The following is a 14,644-nucleotide window of genomic DNA, read 5'->3' as shown; positions in this document are numbered from 1 at the left end:
AATCCAAAGTGTTGAGAGGAAAGGCTTCATTAAGAGTGCTGGTTCTACTGATATGTGTGTGTGTGTGTGTGTGTGTGTGTGTGTGTGTGTGTGTGTGTGTGTGTGTGTGTGTGTGTGTGTGTGTGTGTGTGTGTGTGTGTGTGTGTGTCAGAACCAGAGGCCTGAGGGATAAGCAGGAGAACTGTCCTCATATTAATACAGCAGATAAGAATTTTGACACAGGGATAAAAATAAAGGCGGCTCTTTTCTAGAAATTATCTCTCAGTGGATGAGTGTGACTTCGTACACGCTTGTTTCCTTGCGCACACAGCTAATCACTTTTAAAACACTACACACCCTGTTGGAAGGCACACATGGACACACATGATGACACGCATTAACATCCAGAATCACTCACAAAAAAGCAGAAAAGAGAGCAGACTAGAGAACAGAGAAAATAATAAGTCTACTGGCCATCTGAGATATGACATGTTGGTCCTTTGTATTCCTCTACTGACACTGATTTTCTGAAAGACAACACAAATAACAATTAAGTGTGCTCCGATCAGGACTACTGGGGACAAAAAAGGGAGAGACAAAATATCCAGATGAGCAATAGTACCTGTCATCTACTCGGCTATTCAGCAAACCAAAAGCCTGTGACACAGAAGCAGTCCACCTCTTACAGTCTGGTTCAGGGTCTCGGCCATCAGATCTTCATGCTTCATTTAGCACACTGATGCTCTGCTGCTGTTGGCTGCTAATTCAGCTGCAACTACATTACTCTCATTCTTAATAAGGTTTACATGTGCATCTGCCTTACCAACCCTCACCCTTCACCCACACAGACTCTCTAATGGAGATCGCATCATTCACTACCTTGCAATGTTTTTGTGCATTTGTGTAAGCTTTCTGTTGTTAGTGTTGTGTGTGTGTGTGTGTGTGATTATGTTGATCCTTGTTAAAGACTGCCATTGTAAGTCTGCTTTTAAATAAGGATAAGTCGGCAATGTATAATTGACTGAGAAAAAAACAATATTCTATGTGTGTGTGAATTAGAGATAAAGTTTGTATTATAAAACAATGACTGGTGTTTATGTATATATACACACTATCTGTATGCGTTTTGTATGTAAATGTTGGTTGTGTGTGTACAGTATAGAGGCTTATGCTCTTCACTGGGTTGCTGTGTAAGAGTGAGAGGAGGAGCTACCCTCGTTAGGAGCCTTTTTAAAAAGCTGATTGGCTGAGCCAGTAAAGGTCAGGGAGCCCAGCAGGCTAATAATCCAGGACGCCACATTCAGCCTCCTCCTTTATAAGCCAGAGCATACATTGGTACCCAAGCTCTAGCCTCTAGGTTTCAAAAGCATACATTCATTAAATGTTTGTTTTTTTTTAAATTCAATTTGGAAAACTAAGTGAAGGTAGGCTGGCTTTGGAACTGTGAAGAGGCTTTTAAATCTACTTTAGGTGTCCCGGGCTCTGCTCAATAACACAAACACATTTTAGCTACATAACTGTCAGCTCTGCTCAGTAAAGTGCCGTATAACGACAACGAGCGTCACTGAGTTGAGAGATGGTCTCCTTGTTTAGTTTAATTCATTGTTCCTGTACGCTGACCTCGCCTCTCTCATTCATATTCCCTCTGATACGTTTTTAAGTGTTGCTGTTCGCATGCTGCCTCAATGGGAAAGCAGAGTCACGCAAGTTAAAATGCAGGAAAACAGATTTGCAAAAAGTTGCTTGAGTGTCTCAGCAGGATGAGGCAAAGTATGGAATAATTGCCTGTCTGAAGGTGGTCACGTTGACATAGTCCTGATAAGGTAGGTAGAACCAGGGATGAGAAAAGGCATTACAGCTGCAGCATCACTGGACCATGACTTCTGACATCACAAACCTGTCTGGAGCATTTTCTAAATTCACCTATTCTTTTTTTTTTTTTTTTTATATATATATATATATATATATATATATATATATATATATATATAAATATATAAAGGGTCAAAGGTTACAAAACAAACTTACAATTTTTTTCAGACACAAGAAAAACTATAAATAAAATATTATATCAAATAAGATTTATTTCCAAAATAAATTTTGACTTTTTATAATGTTCATTTTAACAGTATTTTGAACAGCTAAATTGAAATTTATAAGGAAAATTAAACCATTTAACACATCAGACATCTTGATGGCTTCTAAGAAAATTATTAAACGCTTCACACAAAAGGAACAGTTTTTTTTAAAACAAAAATCATTCACAAGTCATCCATTTCCTGTATTTCTTGTCACCCAGACTGAAATGTTAGGAAAGTGCTACAATAATTCCAATATTAAACTAACAAACAGAGCTTAACATACAATTTAACTTATCTAGAACAGATTAAAACAAACTTTTATAAAAATGCTTTTATCACGTCAGTAAATAACTTAAGTGCTCGCTGACAAAATGATTCCAAAATTGAATTATCAAAGACTATCACTTCCTTTGGGGTTTGTCTCATTCAGGCAGTTGGGCTGGATGTAGGAGGCTCAACCTACCTGGCACCAAACAGAGGAAACAGGATGCCAGAGTTTCGCAGGTGGAACGGAGAAACTGATACACCTGGATAATAAAACACATAATGAATATCAATAAAAGAAACAACTATTACTAATAGAGTTGTTTAGTACATATACTGTACAAACAAATCTTTATGAACAAAATTTCAAAGTGAACTCACTAAACTGACTCACTGTTACTGAACGTATCAGTAGCCTAAAGAAGTGGAGCCTCTCATAGGTGAAAGAGAGCACAGTTGTGTTTTTTTTTTATCTAACTGATTTGTTAAGTGTACAGAGACACTGAGTGATGTGCACTTTAAATAAACTGAAGTTGAAGATGTCAGCTCAGCTGTGATTCACAGTCCACTACTTCTTCCTTAAAACGATATTGAAAGACCACAAAAGCCACAGAAACAATCAGAATCTGACAAGTCAGTTGTAAATAAGGGGCTGCTGAGCTATTAATGTGCAGTGCCATAAGCTAAGTTCTTTACTGAACTGAGCTAGCAGCAGACTGAACGTACTACTGGACTGAAGATTGAAACAGTGATGCGTTCAACTACTGATGTACAAATTACTTCGAGTGGTGATGTGACCGCTTAGTTTAGATTGTTTTTTTAACAAACTACATAATTAGTGACTAAGTGATTTGAACTAGCAAAGTCATTTCTGCTTTCCACCACAACACATTCACCATAAAGAGCTAAGTAAATAAATAAATACTTGATATCGTAAGTGATAAATCAGCTCCATCTATTGTTCTACTGAGAACGGTTGTCCTTGAAGCACAACCCTTACGGGCAATTTCTTATCAAGTCCCGGGCTAAAAGTAAGTCTCACAACGGCCCTACTGTGAGTTGTGGTCAGAATGCTCCATTGAACCGGCACAGAAACCTGTACGGAGCACATCCTGAATACATTCCACATCACAACAGCAAATTAAGAACTCCAACCACTCTAGGTCAACAAAAGCAAGTTTCCCAGCTGGTGTTAAGTTGCTCATGAAGCTTCCAAGATGTTTCCATAACTAAAATAAATTAAGAAATAAAACCCCTTGTCACTTTCAGTTCTCTTCTTTGGTTTTCTCTCAGGAGCAGCTCAACTAGCAGAGTACGGACCCTTTAAGATGTTACAAATATGCTGAGCAGGAAAAACTCAGCTGTAGCTCATCATAGGGATGCAAGACAATCCAGACAAGGGACAAGTGCAGACTTTGCATTTACGAGTGATTGTCTCGATTTTCTTTTAATTTGAGTCAAGTTTCTGCAATGTCAGGTTTCTGAGGGAAGCCAGCATACAAGTCTCAGGTCATGCTGGGAAACAAAATACATAGAAGCAAATATGACAACGATATCGTCAGCAGATTGTGCCGTCTGTATGTAGTCACACGCGTTATAGGAACACACACTCAAACACCATATCTTCTAATCTGTCATGTACCAATTCTTGTTTCTATCTTGTGTTTTTATCTGAATTTGTGCAGCTCTGTGAAGCACTTTGTAAAGCTACTGTGCAGAAAAGCGATTTGTAGATAAATCTGCCTTGACCCACTTTGTTTTGCTTTTTTTTTTTTTTCATTAACACTGTGCGAGCAGAGGCATTGTGGAGCAGCAGTGTATCGATATCAGGACAAATGCAATGCAATGAAAGCAGCTTGTTGGGTCAAATAGCTCTGGTAACAGGTCTAATTGAATCAGTGTCAGGTTCTCAGTGCAGGTACATCCACCACTGCAAGCAGCAGGATGGAAATCAATACGTCCTCTCTGGAACTGTGGACAGGCTAATTTCATTTAAGGCCTCTCTCTCTCTCTCTCTCTCTCACATTCTCCCTGTGTACATGTGCAGGTTAATGAAGGTCATTTTTTAATCCTATTAAAAATGAGTGTGGGTGCAATAGAGAGAAGCCTTTGTGTATATTAGCCTTCTGTTCCACAATGTTATCTTTCTAGAAATGAGTAAACAGTATCTCTTTTACAAATGATAAAAACTTTATGTGATGAATTGTAAGAAGAATATATCTATGTTTTTTTATGTAAAGCATTTTAGTTAACTTAAAGCTTCAGAATTAGAACAATAATGATAAGGAAAATGTTGTTGCCAATCAATAACTCATTCACATGGGGATATTATATTTGCTGAAATAGCTTAACTCGTAATCAGACATACTTTACACTCAGACTTTAGCAGCCTGGATTATCTAGGTCATGTGGGCACTTAAGTACATATTGTTTACTTTTCTCAAGAAATAAAGATGGATGTATATGTACCCTGAGTGTAGTCATGGATTTGGCCCAGGTCAGGGGTGTGGAGGCTCAGGGTCCTCAGAATTGGAGGTGGCCTGACCAACGAGGGGGCAGCGACTTTGTGCTGGTGTTGCTCCTCTTTTGGTTTTGGACAGCAGGAGGTGGAAGTGACACTGGATGGAGTTGGTGGAGGAGTCAGGCTCAGTGTCTGAGAAGAGAGTTACATTTCTTTAATAGACAAAAGCCACTAAATAACTTTTACTCAGTTTTTAAAGAGCTTTAGAAAAAAACATAAATCCACAGTGAGTTTGCTCCAAAGAAACACTGATGTCTTCTCACTTTAGGATCAGCTTTACAATGAGCTGGTGTCGTCTGGGTCTGGATCAAATCTGGAGGGGCGAGAGGGCTGGGAGTCGGACGCAAAGTGTTGTCGGGAGGCGATTTGTTGCTCAAGGCCCATTTCATATCACTGTAGCTGAATGTTTGATCATTTAGCAGAGCATTGAAGGGGTTGGCTTCCATACCCTGAACAACACACAGCAATAAAAAAAAAATTCAGAACTGTTTGTTCACTCTTCTGTTGTTTTCTGTTAAACAAACTTTTTATCCAATTACAGACATCTATTTTATTTAATGTATCCGATGTTGACATTGGGTGTTTGCAGTGGAAAGATAAGTGTGAACCAGCAAATCAAAATACAATAATTTGAGTTGTATTTTACAGGTAAGTTAAGATAAATATTTATATGTCAGTTAACACAATCAATGCAATAACAAGATAGTGTAGTGTCCTACAAAAACTTAAAAGCAATTCTGCAAAGACATAGAATGAAGGCAGTGGTGGTGTGAATGTGGACAAGGTCAGTGTCAGGTGTTCATACCTGGATATGGGGGCTGACCTCGTTGTCCTCAATAAACTCCAGGTCGGGCAGCTCTTCTTCTTCTGCCTGAGACATCAAAACAGTTCTCGTTTCCATCGGATTCACATTTCAATGACAAATGCAACTGTCCAGTAATCTTAAGTTGTAGTTGGTGTGCGTTGATTCATTTAATTATAACCAAACATACACTATATGCTGTAATTGTATGTTAAATTGCATATTAGGCAATATTATTGTAAGTCGTTTTAGCTGGTAAGATTGCATATGTGAACATAAAAAGGCCTGTTACTGTTACCTTGGCTTGCATAGAAGTTGTTCATTTATCGCTTTATATCCATGACAATGTTGAATCAAATATTGTTCAAAGACTGCAGGGTTTCCTGAAATGGCTGCTTCCATTCCCATCAGAGGAAATACATATTATTCAAATTAATTAAATAAAACCTTAACCTTCTGAGAAAAGATGCCCATTGTGGCTCTGCAAATGTCACATTTTTAATTATTTTGACCTTCATTTACTGCCATACATAAATATAGATGCATTACAGAAGAGATACGGTGATGATCTGTCAGACTAAGCAGGTGAAGGTGATTAATGGCTCAGGCTTACTTATGATTCACAAAGTAGTTATTAAGGCACCATCTGCTGGGGACACAGTTCATATACAACATGGCTCAAGTTAGCTTTATGCATCACATTTACCAGCTGGAATCTAATTTCAAGATCATCTCCATGTTGACGGGATACATTTCTCTCCTCAGAGGATCATTTTAGAGAGGAGCAAAGGAACACACACCACCCGGTCTGTGTAACCTTTCTAATAATCTCATTTCAGAAGGAGTGGCAAATTAATAACTTCAGTTATAATAACTTCCAGTTTTGTGCTAAACTTGACTAAACCCTCCCAAGCATGATAGAAAACAAGCATATTTCAAGTGTTGTTGTAGCTGGTTAATCAACAGGGGGGTTTTCTGTTGCCTTGTTCAATTTGTTTCCTTTATCATTTCTTTGTTCTGCCACTATTTATCAGTCTAGTTGAATAATTTTATCATCAACTTTGAATTAATATGCAAATAAATAAAACAATAACCAAAATAACTGATGATTTGTGGTCATAGACAATGACACAGTAAAATGTCCTTTCCTATATGTTCAGTTTACAGCTATCCACTCATTAACATAAGAGGGACACAATCTTGTAATCCAATATCCAACAGCTCACTGATTGGCTGTCATCTTATTTATTGGCCAACAACAAGCTGTGACCTTCTCAACAGAGTGACTGACTATACATTAAGGGGCATTCAGCAAAAGGATGTGTGTGTGTGTGTGTGTGTGTGTGTGTGTGTGTGTGTGTGTGTGTGTGTGTGTGTGTGTGTGTGTGTGTGTGTGTGTGTGTGTGTGTGTGTGTGTGTGTGGAGGGTGCGTGGTGCTGCAGTGTGCCTGCAGCAGTGACAGCATGGCTGGTAGGATAAGAGCTATGGACAGCAGAGAATAAAAGCTTTACAGCAGCATTAAAAGATTGGGTGAGAAAAGGGAAGTGAAAGGGGGAGGGAGAGAAAAGACAAAGAGAGTGCTCTCATAGATAAGAAACAATTGAGACGTAAAGCTGCAAATCCACCACAAATATCCAAGTAACCCAGTATTGGCTAAACTATTGTTTAGTTCGGATGTACTGCAACCTCAAAGATTTTTTACATACAACAGCAAAAGCTAGCTGTGTGTGTTTGTGTGGCCGTGTTTTACCCGTCTTGTGGGGACATAAATCTGATTACATTGTAACACTGTGGGGACTTGGCCTCTTGATGCAAGTCCCCATTACATAAAGCATGATATTTTATGGTGAAGTCTTGGTTTAAGGTAAGGGTATGATTAGATTTAGGTTTTGGTTTATGGTTAGGTAAGGGTTAAGCTTAGGGTTAAGGTTAGTGTTATATTAGGCTGGGTATGGTTAGGGCAAGTCGCCAGGAAATCAATTTAAGACAATGTAATGGCCCCAACGATCATTAAAAAAACACGACTGCGCGCGCTTGTGTTTCTGGGTGCGTTTTACCCGTCTTGTGGAAACATAAATCGGATTTCAGAGTCACACTGTGGGGACTGTCACACTGTGGGGACACTGTGGGGACCATTACATTTTATGGTTAAGTCTTGGTTTAAAGTGAGGCTAAGATTATGTTTGGATTAAGGTTTGTGTTTAGGTTTGTGTTTTGGTTTAGGTTAGGGTAAGGGTTAGGCTTAGGCTGGGTATGGTAAGTCGCCAGGAAACTAATGTAAGATAATGTATTTTCGTGAAAACACGACTTGTGTGTGTGGTTGTTTGTGCGTGTGTGGCATACCTTCGGTGAAGCTGACATGGACTGTTCAGGTATGTTTGCCCGCTTTGGTGAAAAAGTAACTTCTGGCAGGTCAACCATTCCTTCCCCCATGTAGAGACTCACTGGGCAGACATGGACACACAGCTAAATAAAAAAAAAACAGCACAAAATATTTAGAAATGGTTGTATGGATCAGGTTTGAATATACATCAACATAAACAAACATTAGTTCAGTACTCATACAATGGCCAGATAAGCAATGTTTTGTAGTCAAGCAGCACGATAGCTTGGAATGAACTCATAACTAACTTGCATCAATAGTATTTATGATGCCATCCATTATAAGCAGGTACACAGGTAATACACTGATTTAGTACAGCGGCTTAACTACATACATTGACATTTAAGGGGTGCATGTATATATTTAATATATTTTCAAAAGACATATACATCTGCCAGCCAGTCAGATATATAGTCTGATATTTATCATGACCATGGTAGAAATAAGTCTTTTTGTGTGCGTGGCTTACTGCTGCACTGGCTGCAGGGCTGCAGGCTGTCCCGTGGCCCTGGCTCAGCAGGACAGTGTGGATGTAGATGTCCTGATCAGTATGTGTGTCACACAGGTAGAGCTGAAGCACATCTGCAGTGTAACAATCCAAAGCGCCCACCAGGGTGCGATCGGAGCACAGCTTCTGGAAAGAAGCCCCGGCCTCAGCGGTCCAGCTGCCCTGCAAGAGGCAAACCACAACACTCTCACTCATAAAAGTCCATGTAACAAAACATTCTGTCTGCAGATTGACAGTTTGAATTTACTCACAGGAGCAAGATGAAAGTATAAAACAATTACACATTATACTTTTTTACAACAATATAGCACCCAACCATTGTTAAGTGCTTGTATTATTTTCTTATGGAACATTTGAACAAAAATGATCATGAAGCTGTTGGAAGGGCCAGGTAAAGGCAAAGGCAAGTATATACTATATATATAAACTCATCACTGTCTATAGTACCAATACAGGATGGATGCAAGATACAGATGACCACTGTGTTACTAACTAGATGATGGTGCTTTAAGATTTGTAACGTAAATATGCTATCAGACTTACAGTGGTGGGTTTAATTCCAGCGAGTGATGACAGAACAGCTTGTGCCGGAAGAACCGAATAACAACACCTGAGGAAACAGAGATGAACAGTGGAGACAGCAGCAAAGCAAAAATAATTATTAGCTGAGTAGCAGTAGTGGTATTTGGATTGTTTAAGTGCTTATATGTTGGGATGTCCCTACTTGAGGAACATGAGGTTGGCTCTCTGTACCACGGTCATATCACCAAAGTCGACGTAGTACACCTCGACCTCAGTGGGGCTGATGATCTGATGGATCACCACCCGGTAGAACCACATTCCTTTGGGTGAAGAACAGCAGACTTGACCCGGTCGGACAAATTGCTCAGGGAGACGGTAACGCTCCGACACTTCTGGACAGGTGTAGCATCGTCTATAGGCGACAGAGGAAGAGAGAAAAAAAACACAGGATGTCATTGTTCATATAGAAGTATCGGGAAGCTTGAAATGCAAAATGTTTATATTGAGCAGTGTTGCTTAAATTTTATGATTTTTTTTACAACATATTTTTGTGATTTAAAAAAAAGAGTTAATATTTAAATATTTAACACTCCCAGCTCCAACTTTACATTTGCTGAAAAAAAACAACAATATACAATATATAGACTGATACAAAAATAACCCCTCTAAAACATCACTCATGACCCACTAGAAGTATGTGGTGGTTTCTGTTTCTGCAGAGACCCAGCCCTCTACCTGTTTTCCTCTTATTTTACTGTGTTTGGGACTCCTCTGGTTATCAGAATAGAGCATCTGGACCCCACGTGGGGCTTTAACACCCAGCCAATAAGCAGGTTGTGCATTACGTTCCCATTCCCGGGTCAAACACCACAGAATAACAGGGTGGAGTGTTAGGTATTTTATGGAGATATTTTAACTGCCCATCAGATCGACAGAGTGACAGGCTGAAGGATGAAATGGTAAATACATTATGCATTATATTAATGAATATACTGCAATTCCAAAAGGGACCCCTAATTTTCCAATAAGTACCGGAATGTGTTGGTACATAATTGTAGCTTATCCACCACCTCATCTCAATCATCATGTCCTCCATAGCGCGGGCCTCCTCACTCTCGCTGAAGCAGATGTAGAAATGTCCAGGCGACTCCACCTTTTCCACCAGTACTTCTACCAGCTCTCGAGCAGCACGGCGTGTCGGCGGTTTGAGACGTTGACTCTGCAGGGCGTCCAGAGGCACCGCAGGGCTGCAATGCACCTGAATGGCAGGGCATATCCGAGTCATCTATAGGCGGACAGATCAAATAGTGGTAGAAGAGTGGTAAGAGGTACACAGCAGTGTTACTCTATGTTCAGTATTATTCTTTAGCACTTTAAGAAAGTAACAACAGGTTTCAGAGTTGTCTAACCTACATATATGGACACAATGAACATTTAACACAGGGAATGGCCCCAGAAAATGGGGCATTGACACCTGCTCTTTAAATGCAGTGAAAATTCATGATAATCCCTAATATCACACCATGTGATGTTCTGATTACTTGATCAAATCTTTATTCAGAGCTCTATTTTTATGATTGTTCTCTAAGCCTAGCAACATAAAACAACATGATGAACTAGATATTGCCAAACCATTTCATGGGTCTTGGAATTGTTACTGGTCTCCAGCATCATATTCTCATCATCTGCTGTGACTTTCTCATCGTCTCCTTCCAGTTTGCCTTCCCACGGAGACTCGCCCCAGTCGATACAGTAGCTCATAACTGGCAGCTTCTGACTGGCACCAACACACTCAGTCACCTTTGAGTCTGCAAAACAAAAACAAAAACACATTTCCTGATTAGCTGAAAGCTAAGCTAGTATGCTTTGTCACATGATATCCTAGACACTACCATTCATTACAGCATGTCATTGATTAGGGAAGTATTGATTGCAGAAACAAACACAAAATGTTGTCCTAGTGCGACACTGGTAGCCTCCATACATAATATCTATATTTACAACAACATTAACCGATACCACTAAGTGTTAACACCAAATTCATTGTCTTAGGTCCAATATTTTTCACCATTTTTCAAGCCAGCTTTATTCCATGCCTTATGAAGTAATCATAGGGATATTGGCGGCTTGTTTGTGAAACACATACCCACCTGATTGTGTATTGCCACTGTCCTTTATGTCCATGACTATCCAGTGTTGCCCAGTTTCACTCACTACTGGTTTCAGGTGGAAGGTGTCACTCATGGCACTGACCAGTTCGGTGACACTGACAAAGCCGCTCTGTTGCAGCGGGAATTCCTCACCATAAAGCCTCTGAGAAGCAAAAAAACATCTTTCGTTATCATCAACTTAATCCAGTTCTTCACATGAATGAGTTCTGAAGCTCCCAACCCAATTACCAATTTGTCTTAAATTCTCATGTGGCACTATGAAGGTAAAGAGGAGAACTGTATGGCTATCTTTTTTATTTTTTACCTTGTACTCAGCCGGCAGATCGTGCACCGATAATCCACCACTGGTCTGACCTACAACCTGCAGAGAGTCATGAACATATGAATGACAATAAAAAATCCCAGCCATGAAAGCAAAGCAAATTAAAAGCTTGGAGTCATTAGTGACACCAAGACATCTGCTTAGAAACTAGTAGTAATTCTGACCTCTCGTAGCTTGTCCTTCAGCTCCGGACTAATGGTGCCAGCGACTCCATTCTCCATGATTCGCTGGCAAAGCTCCTCCTCCAGCTGACATAGAATTCAAGTAGAAATACTAAAGATACTGCAGTAATATTGATTAATCCAGGAATACTGGATAAATACACCCCTTTAAATAGCTGTGTGTGGTCTCTTATCTCCCCTTTCCAAGTTCATGTCTAATGTCTTGTTCTAATAAACAAGATGCAGGTGCAGGTACCACGCCTTCTTACCTCAAGGACCCGTTTCTGAAAGAGCTGACCTTCCTGACATTGCTCTGGGTTTGCTTCCTGGTTCTTCTCAACTACCTGTGGCTTGTGGCTTGTGGCTTTATGGACAGGGCCCAAGGTAGTCTCAATGGCGGGCTGGTTCAGAGGACTTTGCTTCACTGGGACTTTGGTTGGAATAAACCACAAAAAGGTAATTTAATTTAAATTTAATGGGTGCTAAAGATAACATCAACGCTACAAATATGAAACCCCTGCTCAATGGTTTTCAGTGCGTTAGTGTGACATTACTGACGTAATAACCCCAATTAACAAACCAAAAATGAACAACTTCTAGCAAGATGTTCAAAATGTGTTAATGCTTCACCTGAGGTTTTTGTTGGTGTCTGAGTTATGGGGTCTGGCACTTTGGAGGCTGTCTTGACAGTTCTAGGAAATTCTGACTTTATGGGTGAAGTCCTTGGTGAGCTTGTCGGTCTGAACAGCGGCCTGGGCAGCATATGTTCCCTCAAGGTCAGAACTGATCCCAGCCTGCTCTGCTGAATAACGACTAGGTCCGCCACTGCCTCCAGCATCTCTCCAGTGGAGTAGAAGCCGTAGTTGTGGACACGCAGCGGTTGGCCGAAGCAGCGCAGGAAGCTGGCCTCCAGGTCAGACAACCTGAGTGAACCCTGGGAGAGCGGCCGCAACGTCACAAGAAACAAAGCTAAATGCTTTCGTTAGAAAAAATTTACATTTTGAAACTACTTCTCTGATCTAGTCGGGTGTGTTTCAATATTGAAATGCAAAGGTAACGTTTACAGTTTAGACATCATTAGTCAAGAAAAAGCTAAACTTAAGTCATACCTGGGAGAGCAGTATGCGGAGCTGTGCCCTGAGCTGGGCAGGGACAGCGAGAGGAGCTCGACCTCGTCTGGGGAGGACCACAGCAGAGGACGGGTAACAGTAGCGGGGCGAGAAGTAGCTGACACCTCCCCTCCTGGGCTTCTTGATGGACTTAGACGTGCGCTGCTTAGCTACTAGCTCCTCAATGTTTCGGGTGGATTCGTCGCCAACAGCTGTGTGAAAGGTGACAGCATGAAGTATAGGAACTTGTTCAGACTTTTGATAGGTAAATGTTTGAGAGGACATGCATCCATAAACCATGCTGTGCTACAGTTATTGTTTTTTTTCGCAATGCTGTATTGAAACAGTGTTCAAATAACGTGGTCCAATGAAAAAGGACGTTACCCTTTAAAAATGTGCTGCCATCTACCCTGTAGTTAACAGACACCACATCAGGCATCTCCTTCACCATATCCATGATGTGTCTGAAGCCCAGGAGTTTCAGTGGCATGGGGTGCCCCAACATGGCCACATAGTCTCGCCTGAGCTGATCGGCGTCCAAGCCTATCTTTGATGAAATGAGCAAGGAACGAACATCCTTCTTCAGCTTTGCCAAAACCTCCTCCTGGTTCATCTTGCCTGTTGTCATCTGGGGAAGACAAAGACAGCAAGACAGATGCAACAAAACAGAACATCACAGCACAACTTGAATCAAAGCAGGTGTTTTGGAAGTACACCAGAAGAGAAATGCACAGCCCATAATGCTGTAATATAGCTACAAATGTATTTATTGCTTTGAAACAATATTATATTACATTTTTCTAAACACAGAATTATATGGTCGAATTTTGCACAGCGAATCATCTATTATATATAAAAAAAGAAATAAAAAAAGAAAACACAATTTGATGTCATGGCGCTAATTGAACCTATTCGGCCATCTTTAAGAGTGACGTCACACCTCTGCAGCAGCATGCTTGTTTCTTGTAACTGTCATTGCAGGTGCAATAAACCTTCTTGAGGTCTCGTTCGAATTGTTCCAAAAATATTGTGGACAACTTACCCAAAATATTCAATATGTAGCTTATGTCGCCCATGCACGATACCTGGACCTTTCGTTTCCTGACCGTGCACACTCTCCACACACTCTCCACACACACACACCTGTAGCTAACAGACCACCATCCACGTTGTTGGATAACAGCGCAAAGCTGCAAAAACAACCTGTTCAAAGATACCTTCAAATAACTAAAAACACAAAGCCGTTGTTGCTCAATTAAAAGATTGCCACGCAAACTCTTACAGTCGCGTTGCCGTGGCAGAGCTGCGCAAACAAAGATCGTCTATTGCGAAAGAAATGATGACTAACGTTAAAAAAAACAAAAGAAAACAACCACACAACTCGTGCACTGTGGCTTGTTTTGGGATCAGTACGGTACAACTATGTATTGGAGCTCGATGACACGGTTAAGATTGTAATTTCAGTATTTTCACGCATTGATCTTAAGGCTTAACAAAGGGATTTTACTGCTCTGTTTCCTTTGAAGAAGCAGGAGTGCTCACTATTGCTTGAGAAGTGAAAATGTAGTGGAATTAAAAGTACATCATTGCCCTCTGAAATTAAGTATAAAGTAGCATAAAACTGAAAAAGTACATCAAGGTTGCATTCAAGTACACTACCTTTACTCATTATATTGTCGCTTACAGTTTAATTAAGGATCTATCAGGGAGTATACTGTGTGTCTTGCCCTGTAAAAACAGAGAAAAACCTACATCAGCTCTTGGGAAAGGAGAGACCTGAGTGTGCACATTTTCAAATGAAGACACTGTGACTCCCTCAGC

General features: G+C 40.4%; 1 protein-coding gene across 2 annotated transcripts; it reads right to left on the bottom strand.

The window, feature by feature from the left end:
- Positions 1-2,181: 2,181 nt before the first annotated feature.
- tdrd5 (tudor domain containing 5) lies at positions 2,182-14,271 on the bottom strand. Of its 2 annotated transcripts, none has more exons than XM_054602868.1 (18): positions 13,866-14,271; positions 13,208-13,451; positions 12,824-13,035; positions 12,345-12,648; positions 11,984-12,144; positions 11,718-11,801; positions 11,536-11,592; positions 11,211-11,373; positions 10,693-10,868; positions 10,131-10,345; positions 9,263-9,472; positions 9,082-9,148; positions 8,500-8,700; positions 7,991-8,113; positions 5,651-5,716; positions 5,109-5,294; positions 4,794-4,977; positions 2,182-2,587 (listed from the first exon to the last, which is right to left on the bottom strand). In XM_054602868.1, the coding sequence occupies exons 2-18, from the start codon at positions 13,449-13,451 to the stop codon at positions 2,520-2,522; spliced, it is 2,721 nt and encodes a 906-aa protein (XP_054458843.1). In that variant the 5' UTR covers positions 13,866-14,271; the 3' UTR covers positions 2,182-2,519. The 2 variants fall into 2 exon arrangements, with proteins under 2 accessions (XP_054458843.1, XP_054458844.1); XM_054602869.1 differs by having other exon boundaries at positions 13,967-14,271.
- Positions 14,272-14,644: the final 373 nt, after the last annotated feature.

The sequence above is a fragment of the Anoplopoma fimbria genome, chromosome 8 (assembly GCF_027596085.1).
Source record: "Anoplopoma fimbria isolate UVic2021 breed Golden Eagle Sablefish chromosome 8, Afim_UVic_2022, whole genome shotgun sequence".
Taxonomy (NCBI): Eukaryota; Metazoa; Chordata; class Actinopteri; order Perciformes; family Anoplopomatidae; genus Anoplopoma; species Anoplopoma fimbria.
Note: the sequence above shows the minus strand (reverse complement) of the source record. Positions and strands in the feature narration are given on the sequence as shown.